The sequence below is a fragment of the Maniola jurtina genome, chromosome 21 (assembly GCF_905333055.1).
Source record: "Maniola jurtina chromosome 21, ilManJurt1.1, whole genome shotgun sequence".
NCBI classification, from domain to species: Eukaryota; Metazoa; Arthropoda; class Insecta; order Lepidoptera; family Nymphalidae; genus Maniola; species Maniola jurtina.
The window spans coordinates 10,899,177-10,914,537 of NC_060049.1; the positions used below are offsets into that span (position 1 = coordinate 10,899,177).

The following is a 15,361-nucleotide window of genomic DNA, read 5'->3' on the forward strand; positions in this document are numbered from 1 at the left end:
AGCATTCATTTTGCCTAAACCAGAGAATACTAACTATTGCCGCGTAAAGAATCGACACTCACACGTAAGGGTATTAGTATTATGTCCTTGATTTATTGTCCTTGACCGGCTCGATTTACGTTTAGCGCGGCTGTCCTTGTCAATAGTAGGTTTAAATCTTTTCGCTTGTATAAAGTGTCGGCGATGTGCCTACACCAAGTCATAAATTAGTTTATCAAAAGTTTAGTTACCAAGGGAATTAATTTTCATGTACCCAACACATCTATATATTTATGTTTTATCGGTTACCTGTAAGTAAAACCCCCGTACTTTTGTACTGTTCGAGTTAAATCAAATGTAACTGCGTAATACAACAATGGGAGCATTGATCCAGAAAACTATTCTTGAAAGTCTGCATAGTGCCAACTTTTTACTTACTGAAGAACATTTTCACCAGATTCATCTCTAAATACATAGATGAGAAGTATAAAATGCAAAATAATGTAATCGCTTATAATTTTTAAACTTCTTCTTCGATATTAACTCGGCCTTTAACACAATTTAAACCACAAGTAGCCCTATGTCCTTCCTTAGGATATACGAGTAAGCTCTGTGTACAAATATTGACCAAACCGTGAAAAGCTAGCATACAGACAGTTAGACAGAGAGACAGATACAATTTCGCATTTATAATATTAAGTATGGATTCTCTAGCTGAATAAAGTTTTAGAACATAATATTTGAACTAGTTATATGTATAAAACGTGAGATAGCTTCCATCTTCTAAAGCACGTGGCCGCGTATCTGTATAATAAGTGTCATAAGCGCTAATCGCATTGTATTAGGAACACATGAGCGCTTTGCCAGATTGCTATCACAATTGCACGGCTATTTAAACTATTTGATTACATAGGTAGGTACTACTACTGATTACATAGCTAATGCTGTTCAGAAAAATAGTTTTAGGAGCATTTGTTTCAACAAAGATGAACTTTTTGAGCTAAACCTTGTCAAAACTGGCAAGAATGCCATGGTTAGGAACGTGTAAAGCATGGACGGCACAAAAGCTCTAAAAAATTCTTGGAGTTGATATTTATGGGAAACAACAAATATTTTGCCTTTCGAGAGCTTTCTGTGTCAAATCACACATAATATTATCACAATTATAAAAATGCCACATATTATATTTATTGACATGAAAATATAAGAAAATTAAAAAGTTAACAATTTGGCAGTAACATTAAGTTCAAAAGTGATGTCATTTTATTATTACCTGTTTACATAGCAGGTACTCGAGCTATTTATTGACTGCCATTATTATATAATTAGTGTTAAATCTTCTAACAAATTACACTTATTCCATGTTTTTATCTTTATTTTAGACGGCAATTAAAATATCTTAGTTTTTACTGAGACGGAAGCACTAGAAGCTTTTTAAGAAAAAAAACACACATTCCATAATATGTATTTACATAATAATCATTAATTTTAATTATGGGTAGATACTTACTACTAGTTGAATGGTTTCACCTCTAACCGATCTCTATAACACCAGATTTATTTAAGTAAAAAATGTTCAACTCAAGTTTTATTATAGTAGATACCTATCTAAAACGTAAAATATACCTACCTGATATAAAAACAATATAACTGCGTGAAATTACATCAGAATCTACATATTCTAGCTCATTCTACTAGTATACATATAATCATACATCATTAATTATGTAGCTTGAAATTATTTGACCTTGCAAAATTTAGACCTAAAACCATAACATAGCAAACTTTTACATGAAATATCTAACTTATCTACCAGGTGGCATATTGAAATAACAATAATTGTTTATTCATGTGTAATTTCTTTGTAATTTTTGTTTAGAGATTCGTATTAATAAAGATATGAGATAAGTGGTAGAGTCTTTAGTCTAACACGGCTTCGGAAAGCTGGTACCACAGTGTAGGACGACCTCTAGGCCGCTGGATCGATGACCTGAAGAAAGTTTTGCGAAGCGGGTTGATGAGAAAGGCGAAGTCGAAGAAGGAGTGAAAATGAATTGACACATACAGACTGATGCAATGGAATAAAATCGTAGAACATACACTTCATTAGAGGACACGAATTTTTCTCGCAATGTGAAATGTGTCTCCACAGTCGTGCAGAATGGCGTGCCGCTAGTTAGTACATAATAACCGCACCTAACCACCGGAACCGACCGCGCGGTGATTTTGACGATAAACACCTATTATCCTTAGGGGTGCCACTAGTAATAATTAATTGATTATACCTATACTTTAGATAGTGGGACAGGAAGTGGCTGGATGAGAAAGGTAGAGGACAATATGTAATCGTGTGCCTTTGAAAAGACCTGTTCAGCAATGGACGCAAATAGGTTGATAATGAAAAGTAGACCAAACATGCGTTGGCATTACAAGAGAAAGTAAATTAAATACAAAATCTAAAATAAAAGTGAGAAGGTTCTTATAAATAAAATACCCAAAATACTTTTCTAAAATACTTTAGGCTGTTTGTTCTATTTTTCTAAATTTAAGATTAATTTAAACAATGTTTTTCAAAGCCAATTTTTATATATTTTTCTTTTTCAGGAAAGGTGGCATCCCTAATTAAAATTATTATCCGTTATGACGCTGTAACTGCCTGAACAATTAATGTTTACTTTAATTTCACATGAACCTAGCAAAAACTAATAACAATTGTTACAGGCATGAAAAAAGACACATTTGACATTTTTTATCACATGCACTTAATTTCGAAAAAACCGGCCAAGTGCGAGTCAGACTCGCGCACTGAGGGTTCCGTGCTCGAATATTTTTTCCAACATTTTGCACGATAAATCAAAAACTATTATACATAAAAACAAATAAAAACCTGTTTTAGAATGTACAGGTAAAGCCCTTTCATATGATATGGGGTATCATATGAAATTGGCATAGTTATCTTACTTTGAAAATTGAAACGCATTTTAATTCTTTTTTTTAATGATATAACCACAAATTCGCGGTTTTCAGATTTATTCCTGTACTTGTGCTATAATACCTACCTACCTTTTTTTTTTTTTTTGTTGACGCTGGGGAATGCATTTACGCATCCCCCCCCGGAGGGAGGGTATGTGGGACTCGCCGGCCGAGAGGCGACCGGAATACCCACTAAACCCCAGCGGCGCTACTGCGCGTCGCCTGGCGACTGGGTCACGGGAACGGCCGAAGCAAACAACCGCGACCCAGCCAGCGACGTCTGCCAAGGCAGACCCTCCACCGGGGACCTGCTCGGTCCCCATCGACGCACCTCCGGGACGCACCAACGAAATGCGTCCCCGACCTTGGGACGCGCACGTCGCCCGCGTCCCATCCTCCGCTTCATCCACTGTGCCCTCTGCTAGTCAGAGGGACACGCGGAGAAACCTCCCCCCCTGCCAGGTCATTAGCCATAGCCAACAATATCTCCGAAGAGAAATTATTAGCCATGTTACCGGGGCGCACCGGCCCGAACACTGCTCTTCCCCTCGGACGCATCCAAAAGGGACCAGCAGCATCCAGGCACACTGGGAGGTTACCTCTACCTACCTGCCAAATTTCATGATTCTAAGTCAACGGGAAGTACCCTATAGGTTTCTTGACAGACACGAGGATGGACGGACGGACAAACAAACAGACAGACAACAAAGTGATCCTATAAGGGTTCCGTTTTTCCTTCTGAGGTACGGAACCCTAAAAGGGTGTTACAATGTTCAATTGGTCGTATATAAACGGATCATTATTATAGCAATTCTCTCTGTCCAAAAATAACATAGCATTCATTGTTGAAATAAAACTGGAAAATGGGATAATTCTGACAGTTTTTCAGTTATTCATACGAACGAATTGAGTTATTTTTGGCGAATCCATATTTAAATATGTAATATCAAATTATACCTACTCCGCTCATTATAATTAATGATAGGTATGCCTATTGTACTCGAAACTGTAGTAGATTATAAACCGTAAGAATATTAACTATTTAATCGACAAAAAACCGGTCAGGTGCGAGTTGGAGTCGCACACGAAGGATTCTTTACCATCGTACAAGGCATACCTAACACTTTTATGTAGAACATGCACATGCAAGTTAATAACGGAGTGTGCCATCTATTTCGAGGTTTTCGGATTTGTTCCTTTGCTTGTGATAGAAGACCTACCTACCTGCCAAATTTCATGATTCTAGGTCAACGGGAAGTACCCTATAGGTTTTTTTACAGACGGACAGACAGACAGACAATAAAGTGATCCTATAAGGGTTCTTTTTCCGCCTTTTGACTTTTAAACTTGGTTGGATGAAGATCATCGTATCACCTTCAACCAACATGCAACACATAGACAGTTTTTGTATTGGAAATCTGTTAAAATATAATAATTTGTCAGTTGAAGTCATTGAATTAAATGTATATCTAGAACGTCTATCAAAGAGTACATTGAATATACGTCTATCTATTATATCTAGATCGTCTATCTATTCAAGATAAAAAGAAGCTGTCAACATTAGTATATGACACTGGACATCAAGTTAGTTATTAGTTTCTAGTAATAGAGATTTGGTCCTTAAAAAATTCGCCCTACTTTGAAAACCCTAAACTTTGGCTGATAAACTTTTAAAAAAATGGACAAAATAATCGCTACTTACAGTGAGATCAACCCCAGTATCGAAATAATTCTCAACGCTTCTAGAAGAGCGCATTCGAACTCGGACCTTTAATGACTGGCTGCCAGTCGGTGAACCAATATTTAACTACGAGGCCAAGGTGCGAAATGTAGCTTAAGTTATGGGTTCGATCATAGATATAAAGATACTAAATGTGTTAGGCTATCTACACTTACCAATAAATTTATAAAGAGGAATGATGTTGTTTGTTTGTAACTACTGAACCAATTATTATAATTCTTTCACTATTAGAAAGCTACTATAATTAGAATTGTCATAGTCTAAAATTACATTGGTATTATGTCCCACGTAGTTACGAAGTACCAGGCAAAAGTTAGTAACATATAACTCAAGTCACACTTTGCGCCTCTGATTCTGATAGCCCTAATATTTCAATTATCAAATAAACTTTAACCATAGATATGTACTTTAACCAACGACAAAATTTGACATATTAGAAGATTTCGAATACAAGAACTGACAAAATATCAAAATTCCGTAAATAAATATTATTTGGCGATTAAGAATCGGTACTATTTAATAGAATTAGTCTAAAATAGATGGATACGACATGACTTTTTGGATCCTAATTGAACAAAAAGGAAATATGCCATGCTTTATGAATTTGGCGTACCTATTTCGTTTCAGATATTTTCTATAAATAGTAGATTTTTGTTTAAAAAATTTAAAATTGGCTAGTCTTTTCCAGACACTATTACTCTTTAACAAACAAGTGAATGTAAGGTAAGGCCATGGCCCACGACTGTGCTTTAATGATAATTTTATCGACTATTCGATACTATGAAACAAATAGTAGATTTAGTTAGAAGCTTAGTTGATCTAAATAATTATCGTCTCCAATACAATCTGGTTCTTATTTCTGGGTTTAGTTATCCTAGCGCCTCAAATACTTCAGCATTTAAGCCATAAAGCCTCAAGCAGAAGAAGCACGAGAATTAACTGTGTCATGTGTGGCACAACCCGAATAACTCAAAATTTAAAAAACCCCCGACACAAAAACCTCTATAAGTAAACTAGAAAAGAGCTGATAACTTTCAAACGGCTGAACCGATTTTCTTGGATTATAGCTAAGAACACTCTCAATCAAGCCACCTTTCAAACAAAAAAAAACTAAATTAAAATCGGTTCATTCGTTTAGGAGCGACGATGCCACAGACAGGTACACAGACACACGTTACACACGTCAAACTTATAACACCCCTTTTTTGAGTCGGGGGTTAAAAAAAGGTCCCAACTCAGCAAAATGCTGTATGCCTTGCAGATACACAAAAGCATAAAGCGCAGCGCTGGTTTTCAGCCGGAACCCCGAGTCGTATGGCGCCACGTATTTTTTTTTTTTTTTTTTGATTTTTTATGTTCATTGATATATTTCTTAAAGTCACCTTTGCATTTGCAAATCCACTACATACTAGATAATATTGAAATTCAAAACTGTATTATATGCATGAAATTGCACCTGGCGAGCATATATCGGAAGGCTATATAAAGTTACAACCCTGGCCTTGCTTTATTGCGTTGAATTCTAGAAGCTTTCCGCCGGGTATCTTTGTTTATGTCAATTTTATGTTTGTTGACGGATTTCGAAGGAAGGAAGTGACATTATAGTTCCGAGTGATAAAATTCCGTATTGAGTTATCCGAACTTTCATTCCAAACAAAATACTAGAAAACTAGGTAGGTAATTATTTATGCAGTAAACATGAGTATCTCTCCATAATTGACTCTTCTTAACATTAATACCTCTGGAAGAACTACATACCTAATATACCTACTTTAATTTCAGTTGTTACACATTCAAAAGTTAATAATTAAGGATAAGTAGTTACGAGTAGGTAATCAAAGTATCAGAATATATTATTTTTAACCCCCGACCCAAAAAGAGGGGTGTTATAAGTTTGACGTGTGTATCTGTGTATCTGTCTGTGGCATCGTAGCTCCTAAACTAATGAACCGATTTTAATTTAGTTTTTTTTTTGTTTGAAAGGTGGCTTGAACGAGAGTGTTCTTCGCTATAATTCAAGAAAATCGGTTCAGCCGTTTGAAAGTTATCAGCTCTTTTCTAGTCACTGTTACCTTCACTTGTCGGAAGTGTTATAATTTTTTAATTTACAGTTGTCCTAGACTTTACCTGTAACGACATATATAAAGTTTATTTAAAAGAAAGTAAACAAGTAGGTACCTACAGTAAAGTTTAATCCAATCTTGACCTATGTATTTGTGGAAATTGACAGATTGTTACCAACTTTAGCGATAAGTTAAGATAACTCAAAAAAAATCACAACACTATCGCACTTACGATTTTTTGCGGTGATGTTAAACTATTGCAGTTCATATTTTTTCTGTGTCACATAATATTTCAGCCATTTTTAGCGTCGTAACAAACGCGAACACAGTTTCATTCATTGTTTATCAAGTTATCACTGACTAATTTATTATTCCACTATACATAATGTTGTCATCTCTAAGACTGGTTTAAAACACTTAAAGTTAATTGTTTAATCTTTTTGCTATTATCTTTTATACCATTAGTTAATTACTGTTACAATGATAAAATGGAAAATTGAATCAATTATTATTTATAGTGCACGACTTAATTACTTATGTTAATTTTATTAATGCTAAGTATTATAAATTTGAAATAGTGTTTGGTAGTTTGTTTATCCTTCAAACACGCTGCAACGAAGCAATAGATCGACGTGATTTTTTTTTTGTATAAATCCTGGAAAGTGACTTTTTATCCCGGACAGTCAAATTGTGTGTCAGTGTGAATCGAATCGAAGTATTTTCTGTTTGTGTTTTCTATAACCCCGTATACATTTTCCCCATAGGAAATCACGTGGCTGAAGACTATTGCATAAAAAAGATTTGTTTTCATTTTTCGAGTCATATTTATGTAATGCACACGTTTTTGCTCTTGTTTTTTATCTCGGTTCACATACCTAGTAATTAATTATACCGGTGTATACTTTAAAAGTGAAGACACGTTTAGTAAAGAATAAGCATAATTACTGTTATATAATAGTATTTTACTGTAGTAGATGTAATAACTAAGCTGTATGTACCTACGTAGTTAGTACATCTTGCATAATATTGTATAATCCTTACGAAATCTTTTATCTTGTTCGGACGTACGGATGGATGGACAGCGGAGGTTTAGCAATAGGGTTCCGTTGGCACCCTCCGGGTAGGTACGGAACCCCTCAAAATTGGTGTTCCATTCCGAGCGAACCTGAAGATTTTCACTATTTTCTCGTATCTATTAATCTATGCAAACAGCAGCGCATAGATTAGATAATAGCCAGCTGAGAGACACGTTGGTAATAAAGACATTAATATTACAATTAATGATATCTATGTCTATTGTCTATTATATAATATTATCTAGTGATATAATGACCTATAGATTGTTTTATTTTTTGTCTGTTGCACAGTGGAAAATCTATATTCTATTAGTTTCGTTTTGTCGCTTGATTTGATAAAAAGAGATTTAAATATAAATAGTTTCTAATTTTTACAAGTACTAAGCGCTGAAAATTCGAATGATTCTGAATTGATACTTTACGTTTAAAATACCATTTATGTTATATTCTGCTTCCATGGTAACATCTTATAAAAATCTAGATATTAATTCAAAGCTAGGCTGACCATGAGTCACATCACTATTCAACTAGTCAGTCAGTCACCTTTTCCTTTTAAGTATATTATATATTTAAGTTAACCAATCAAACTCAATGAAAGGTAGACACGCTCTTCAAAATAATATCATAATAATATATGGTAGTTTCAAAGTTACACGAGTTCAAAGATTTTTTCTTCGGTCGTATGGAGCGCGCGTGTAGGACATGTCGTGCAATATTGCGATGGTTGGTGTAAAAATACTAATTACATAATTAAAAACAATTATCGCTAATAAAAAAATAAACTTATTAGCGATAATTATTTTCAGTAGAATTTTATTTTATTACTAGTATTAAAGCTATTTATTTTAATAAGAGTTCGAGAAGCCTATTAGATATGTTTCCTCGGTTTCCATATTACAACAATTGGTTATTTGTCAATAATAATTATGACATAATATTTACTGACATAAGTGTGATTATGTATTGTGCTGGTCAAGTCTATTAAAACTTATATCTGAAAAATACCTTCTGTATCTGTTGCGATTGGATATAGGTAATTTTTTCCTGCATATCATCAAAGATAACAAACTTTGTAACAAATTAAATGTATGTATTAATAGTTACATCTACATAATGTATGTTACGTACTGACTGACTCATGAACACCTTTTTTTTTTTTTTTTTGTTGACGCTGGGGAATGCATTTACGCATCCCCCCCGGAGGGAGGGTATGTGGGACTCGCCGGCCGAGAGGCGACCGGAATACCCACTAAACCCCAGCGGCGCTACTGCGCGTCGCCTGGCGACTGGGTCACGGGAACGGCCGAAGCAAACAACCGCGACCCAGCCAGCGACGTCTGCCAAGGCAGACCCTCCACCGGGGACCTGCTCGGTCCCCATCGACGCACCTCCGGGACGCACCAACGAAGTGCGTCCCCCGACCTTGGGACGCGCACGTCGCCCGCGTCCCATCCTCCGCTTCATCCACTGTGCCCTCTGCTAGTCAGAGGGACACGCGGAGAAACCTCCCCCCCTGCCAGGTCATTAGCCATAGCCAACAATATCTCCGAAGAGAAATTATTAGCCATGTTACCGGGGCGCACCGGCCCGAACACTGCTCTTCCCCTCGGACGCATCCAAAAGGGACCAGCAGCATCCAGGCACACTGGGAGGTTACCTGGCTGGCGCCCCGACTCATGAACACCTAGCCCCTTAGATCTAGAATTTAGAGAGCTGTGCACAAAGATTCCCTTTATAATGTAGGCAAGGATTAAGGTCGGATTTTTAACCGACTTCCAAAAAAGGAGGAGGTTCTCAATTCGTCGGAATCTTTTTTTTTTTTTATTTTTTTTTTATTTTTTATGTATGTTCCCCGATTACTCAAAGACCCCTGGACCGATTTGGAAATTTTTTTTTTTTTTGTTTGAAAGGGTATACTGTGCAGGTGGTCCCATATAAATTTGGTGAAGATCTGATGAATATCTTTGGAGATGGAGAACAGAACTCCTCAATGGATAGGAGCAAATTGCTCGCGATCAGTGTAATAGCTTAGTAAACAGTAGGGTTTTAACTGGGCATAGCATATTATAGTACAGTGGGGCCACTAAAAATTGTGAAATAAAAAATTTTCAAAAGAAAAATAAAACCGACTTCAAAACCACAAACACTAAAAAGTAAAAAATAACTTTTGTTTAGCTACACTTGTAATGTGCCTAGGTATGAAGTCGGGCGAGCTTCACTCTTGGATTTCTAACTTTGTTTCAATATGCTCGCTCGACTTCATGCCTAGGCACATTACAAGTGTAGCTAAACAAAAGTTATTTTTTACTTTTTAGTGTTTGTGGTTTTGAAGTCGGTTTTATTTTTCTTTTGAAAATTTTTTTTCGATATAGGGATAGGGAATAAAGAGTATTTATATTCTCCGGGTCGGGCTGAAAAGTTGCATTACATATTATGATGTAAACATCCGCTAAGAAAGAATTTTTAAAAATCCAACTCCTAAGGGAGATAAAATAGAGTTTTAAAATTTGTGTAGTCGGACGAAAGCTGGTTTCATATATAGCTATCTACATATTTCAAAAGACATTTATCGATTGACGACGAAAAATTATGTGTTAACACTTAAGTTTCTTGAAAACTCATGAGGTAGTACCTAGGTGTCTTTTGAGGATACGAACCAACTACCTTGTTCACGATCAACTCGTTCCAATCACTATGCCTACACGGATAGCTGATAGCCTTTAATAATAATCTCTTAAGAGGGGTGTCTCCGTCACTCGCTCCATACAAACGTAGTTCCAATTTCATTTGAATATTAAGCAACCAAAGTCTATGAAATTTTGCAGACATATTCTAGAACTAATATCTATGCCTGTGGTTTTCTAGATTTCTGTTAAAATATTTGGTTTCAAAATTATGCGGTCTTAAAAATTCACATACAAATCTTTGAGCCCCTGTAATTTTAAAACTACATATTTTTAGACAAATCTAAAACACCACAGGCACAGATATTAGTTTCTAGAATATGTCTGCAAAATTTCATGGACTTTGGTTGCTTAATATTCAAATGAAATAGGAACTACGATTGTATGGAGTAAGTGACGGAGAGAGCCTTGTTAACAATACTGGTCTTGAACTTGAACGAAGCGAACGAGACGATCAAAACTGTCAATGTCACTTCATTATTGTATTACGACGAGCTGCCGAGCGGAAAAATGCATGCCTTGTGTTTATGCCTTTCATGTAAGCTAATTACTAGTAGGTACCTGGGTATTCCGTCCTTATCATTTCAACTAACCACTGAGACAAGATAATTATAATTTTGTTTGACTTGTAACGATCATTATACAACTGTATTGCGACAGTAATTAAGCGCTATTAGAAATTATAACAATCAAAAGAAACTCGTTCTGTTGGAAACGCTAAGTATTTCTGAAGTGACGAATGTTGTAAAATTAATTCGCAGAAGGGTTCGAAAAATTGAGAAACAGGACCAGTACGACTAAACAGATAATTTTCTGGAATAAAATGCTTACTAACATGCTTACTTATAATGAAATAACGAAAGTTAACGTAAACGTGTGTTATTTTTTCGCGGGTTAATCACTGAAACGATCTTGATGTTTGGAAAACAAACCGCTTGCATCCTAGAATGCGACTTCAGCCGCACGGATTAAAGTTCTTAAAAATCTCATGGGATCTTTTTGATTTCCCTTGACAAAAGTATCCTATCTCTGTTCCCAGGTTCCTATAGAAATTCAACGAATTTCAGGAAGCTATCTCCTTGCCAATTTTTTTCGAAATAGGTTCAGCGACTTAGGCTTGAAAACGTAACGAAAATAAAACGTACATTCACTACATACAGTTACTTTCGCATTTAATAATACCGTTGATTGTTTTGTATAAGGAATTACTTAATTTGAGTGTAACCATCTACCTATTCCCCTTCTTAACTCCAGATGCTTATCTACACGTTTATTTTTAACAGCATTAATTTTAAACGAGCCGAAACAGCGCAATTGCTAATGACACGATAATATTATTGTGAACTTGTGCAAAAACGTACATTCATCCGGTATTAATAAATACATAGCTAATGATTCGACCGCTACGTCATTGTCATTGTCGTTCGTCATCAGTTCAAGTTCAAGTACAGTCGCACATCTCTAACAAGTTAACAACTGTATAATTTACCTAATTTAGAGGCGCTCTTTTACGTATATTTTTAATTTTTATATTTTTAGGGTTCCGTACCTTAAAAGGAAAAACGGAACCCTTATAGGATCACTTTTGTTGTCTGTCTGTCTGTCTGTCCATCCATCCGTCGTGTCTGTCAAGAAAACCTATAGGGTAGTTCCCGTTGATCTAGAATCATGAAATTTGATAGGAAGGTAGGTCTTACAGCACAAGTAAAGGAATAAATCTGAAAACCGTGTATTTGTGGTTACATCATTTAAAAAAAATGTGTTTCAATTTTCAAATTAAGATAACTGTACCAAGAGGGGTATCATACGAAAGGGTTTTACCTGTACATTCTAAAACAGATTTTTATTTATTTTTATGTGTAACAGTTTTTGATTCATCGTGCTTGTCGGAAAAAATACCCGAGTACGGAACCCTCGATGCGCAAGTCTGACTCGCACTTGTCCGGTTTTTTTTAATTTATTATTGTACTGACGAGAGAATGATTCCATCAATACTAAAATACTTAATACCTCTATAAACAGAGCATCAAAAAATAAAGTATGTACCTACCTATAAAGTCTATACATAGTCATTATGTGTTTTTTAAGGTTCCATAACTCAAAATGGAAAAAGGAACCCTTATAGGAACATTTTATTGTCTGTTTGTCTGTTCAGCTGTCTGAATAGTTCTTTTCTGGAGACACGTACTACGTACCCCTCCAAAAAGTTAAGGTCGTACTGCGCGGTCATTCGCGTCTGTATGTAATGAACTCTAATGATAGGATATTGTGAATGGTCAGTTCACAGCCTCGCTAGTTCAAGTTCAAGATCGAACCGATCGCTTTGCTCATGACCATAAAGTACGTCTCTTCAGACGGGCTTATAATAATCGCTGCGACTTGCATTAACACAACGTATGCGTTAATGCTAAAACGCAAGTCAACAAGGAGGTATGTGATTCACTTCACAGAGTGAAATAGCACTGCAAAACATCTTCTTCAAAAGCACATCACACTAATATTATAAAGGCGAAAGTTTGTATGTGTGTGTGTGTGTGTGTGTGTGTGTGTGTGTATGTTTGTTACTCCTTCACGCAAAAACTACTGAATGGATTTGGCTGAAATTCGGAATGGAGATAGATTATACACTGGATTAGCACATAGGCTACTTTTTATCCCGGAAAACCAAAGAGTTCCCACGGGATTTCAAAAAACCTAAATCCACGCGGACGAAGTCGCGGGCGTCAGCTAGTAAGTTAATATAGGGCTGTATTTGCTAATAACCTAGTTTATAATTTTCAGATGAAATGAGACTTACATATTTTAAAAGATTAAAACTAAATAAAATTAACTAGAAACCAACTAAGGTGTATAGGTGTGTAGTTGTGCCTAGAAGTTTACTTGAAAATCGTAAAAATCATGCACTATACCATTTTAGAGATGTTTCTAATCCACGTAGATATTTACGTTGCATCATGTAAAACAAAAAAAAAAAAACAAAATTAAGGGTTTATGTTTCTATCTGAAATATTTTTTGACTTACATTAAATAACAAAAGAAGTGTTCGCGCGGATTATAGCAAATGATCTGAAAGTGCCTTTATATTTGTTCAAGGATCACAATATTTTTTACTGTTACATGTTCTCGATCTCTTGTTATTAGCACCGGAAGTTTTACTGTCGTTAAATTTGTTTTATTTACTTAATTTATCTGTTAAGTGTATTTAATCTACCATTAGGTGCCAACCAATATCATAAATAGGAATCTGCCAGTTCGTTGCCTTTTCATTCATTGGGCACAGAGATTGCTTGCATTCTGGATACGGGCCTAGAATAGGTACCTTACCTACTATTAATACCATAATCGAAGATATCTCTCGAGATTTTTAGATCCACGTAGTATGTTGTGGGCTGTCACCTAGTAACAATTAAAAATAACTTTTTTATGTAACGATTTTTCTTAAGGCTATCTTTGTTCTTTATACCAAAACTAGCGTTTTGATTTTCATTACTTGTTTCGCATAATATAAATATTTTGTGACAATAGTCAAGTAAAGAAAACTTATAACGGAACCTACATAGGAAAATTAATAATAGGTAAATATATATCTAATCTACTAACAGACCGATCAAAGATGCTAGGAGCCTGATAGACTTTATCAGATCCGGACTTATGTTTCAATCTCACGCGTCGCTATGACTTTATTGCATCATTTTAATGATGATCATTAATTCATATCATTAATGTAAACATATCCAGTTTTGTTACTGCAGTACAATTATTAAATGTAACTTAATAAGCAATAATTTAAAATCGCTTTGACTTCCTTATGAAATGATTTCTTGTTAATAAAATGGTGGAGTTACTGTTTGGTAGGTACTTACTTGAAAAGAAAAGAAGTAAAAACGGAGATACACTTACAAGGTGTTAGTAATGGACGCAGTCCCAGCAAGCTGAAGTTAGGACGGATGAGTAGACGTACCAAAAAAATAATTATTCTCGAAACGTGATAAGAGTGAATGAGGACTTAAAGAATTTGTTGAAAACGCTGCAAACAGCTGATCGCGGAAATGAACTCTTGAAAAACTTGTGTGAACTCGAATGACCGCGTGAAGGTTTGTCAAGTATCAGAGACAAGGAAAGAATCTATGGCACTAAATATTTGGTACCGACCTCTTTATTTGTCATGTTATATGATTTATCAAACACGCTGTATAGTCGCAAGAAGAAATAAAATGTTGCTCTCCTTCAGAACAGATTACACAGAATAAAATATTTTTGCATTAATAATTACAATCCCTTCTGATCATAAACAGTAGGTACCTGTTGTGGATTAACTTTGAGTTATTTGACACAAATTCAATAGTTTATGTGGAGTTTAAACTAATTTAATTACGATACTCCATAGAATACTTGTAATTAAATAACTTTAATCTTCACGTTTTTTTGAATTTGTTTCGAACAAGTGGAGATGTAGGTATACTGGAGTCCCAGCGATGGATCATCCAAATTATGTCACTCGCTGTTACTCAACATGTCATCTAGCATTTTATCCTACACTGAAGATCTACTACTCGTATTTAATTTAGTTAAAAACGTCTTAATCTTTTTTTAAACGGTTGACATACTTAATTGTATATTGTTCCTATATACTGCTGTCTAGCTGCGTATTATTATGATTTGCTTGATGATATTACACAATACTTAGAAATTAATGTACGTGCTTATTTATACACAGTTGAGTATTGTAGGTATACTTATATCATATTTCTAATTTTGTTTTTTCCTATGCTTGTACACACAAAGAACAATAATTAATGAGCGTAATACCAATTTTTTATTGGTTTAGCATTTCACAAAAAATTC

General features: G+C 35.2%; 2 protein-coding genes across 14 annotated transcripts in view; one reads left to right on the plus strand and one right to left on the minus strand.

Moving 5' to 3' along the window:
• The window catches only part of LOC123876254 (neurobeachin), a 507,523-nt gene that overhangs the window by 442,898 nt on the left and 49,264 nt on the right, over positions 1-15,361 (plus strand). The gene's annotated exons all lie outside the window — the stretch shown is intronic.
• The window catches only part of LOC123876258 (facilitated trehalose transporter Tret1-2 homolog), a 56,231-nt gene that overhangs the window by 5,721 nt on the left and 35,149 nt on the right, over positions 1-15,361 (minus strand). The window contains exon 1 of one of the 3 annotated variants that reach the window (XM_045922468.1): positions 6,989-7,250. The exons of the other annotated variants lie outside the window; for them this stretch is intronic. Within the exon in view, the coding sequence (XP_045778424.1) occupies positions 6,989-7,024 (36 nt within the window). The 5' untranslated portion in view covers positions 7,025-7,250. Of the gene's footprint in view, positions 1-6,988; positions 7,251-15,361 lie in introns of those variants that run through there. 3 annotated transcript variants of the gene reach the window in all.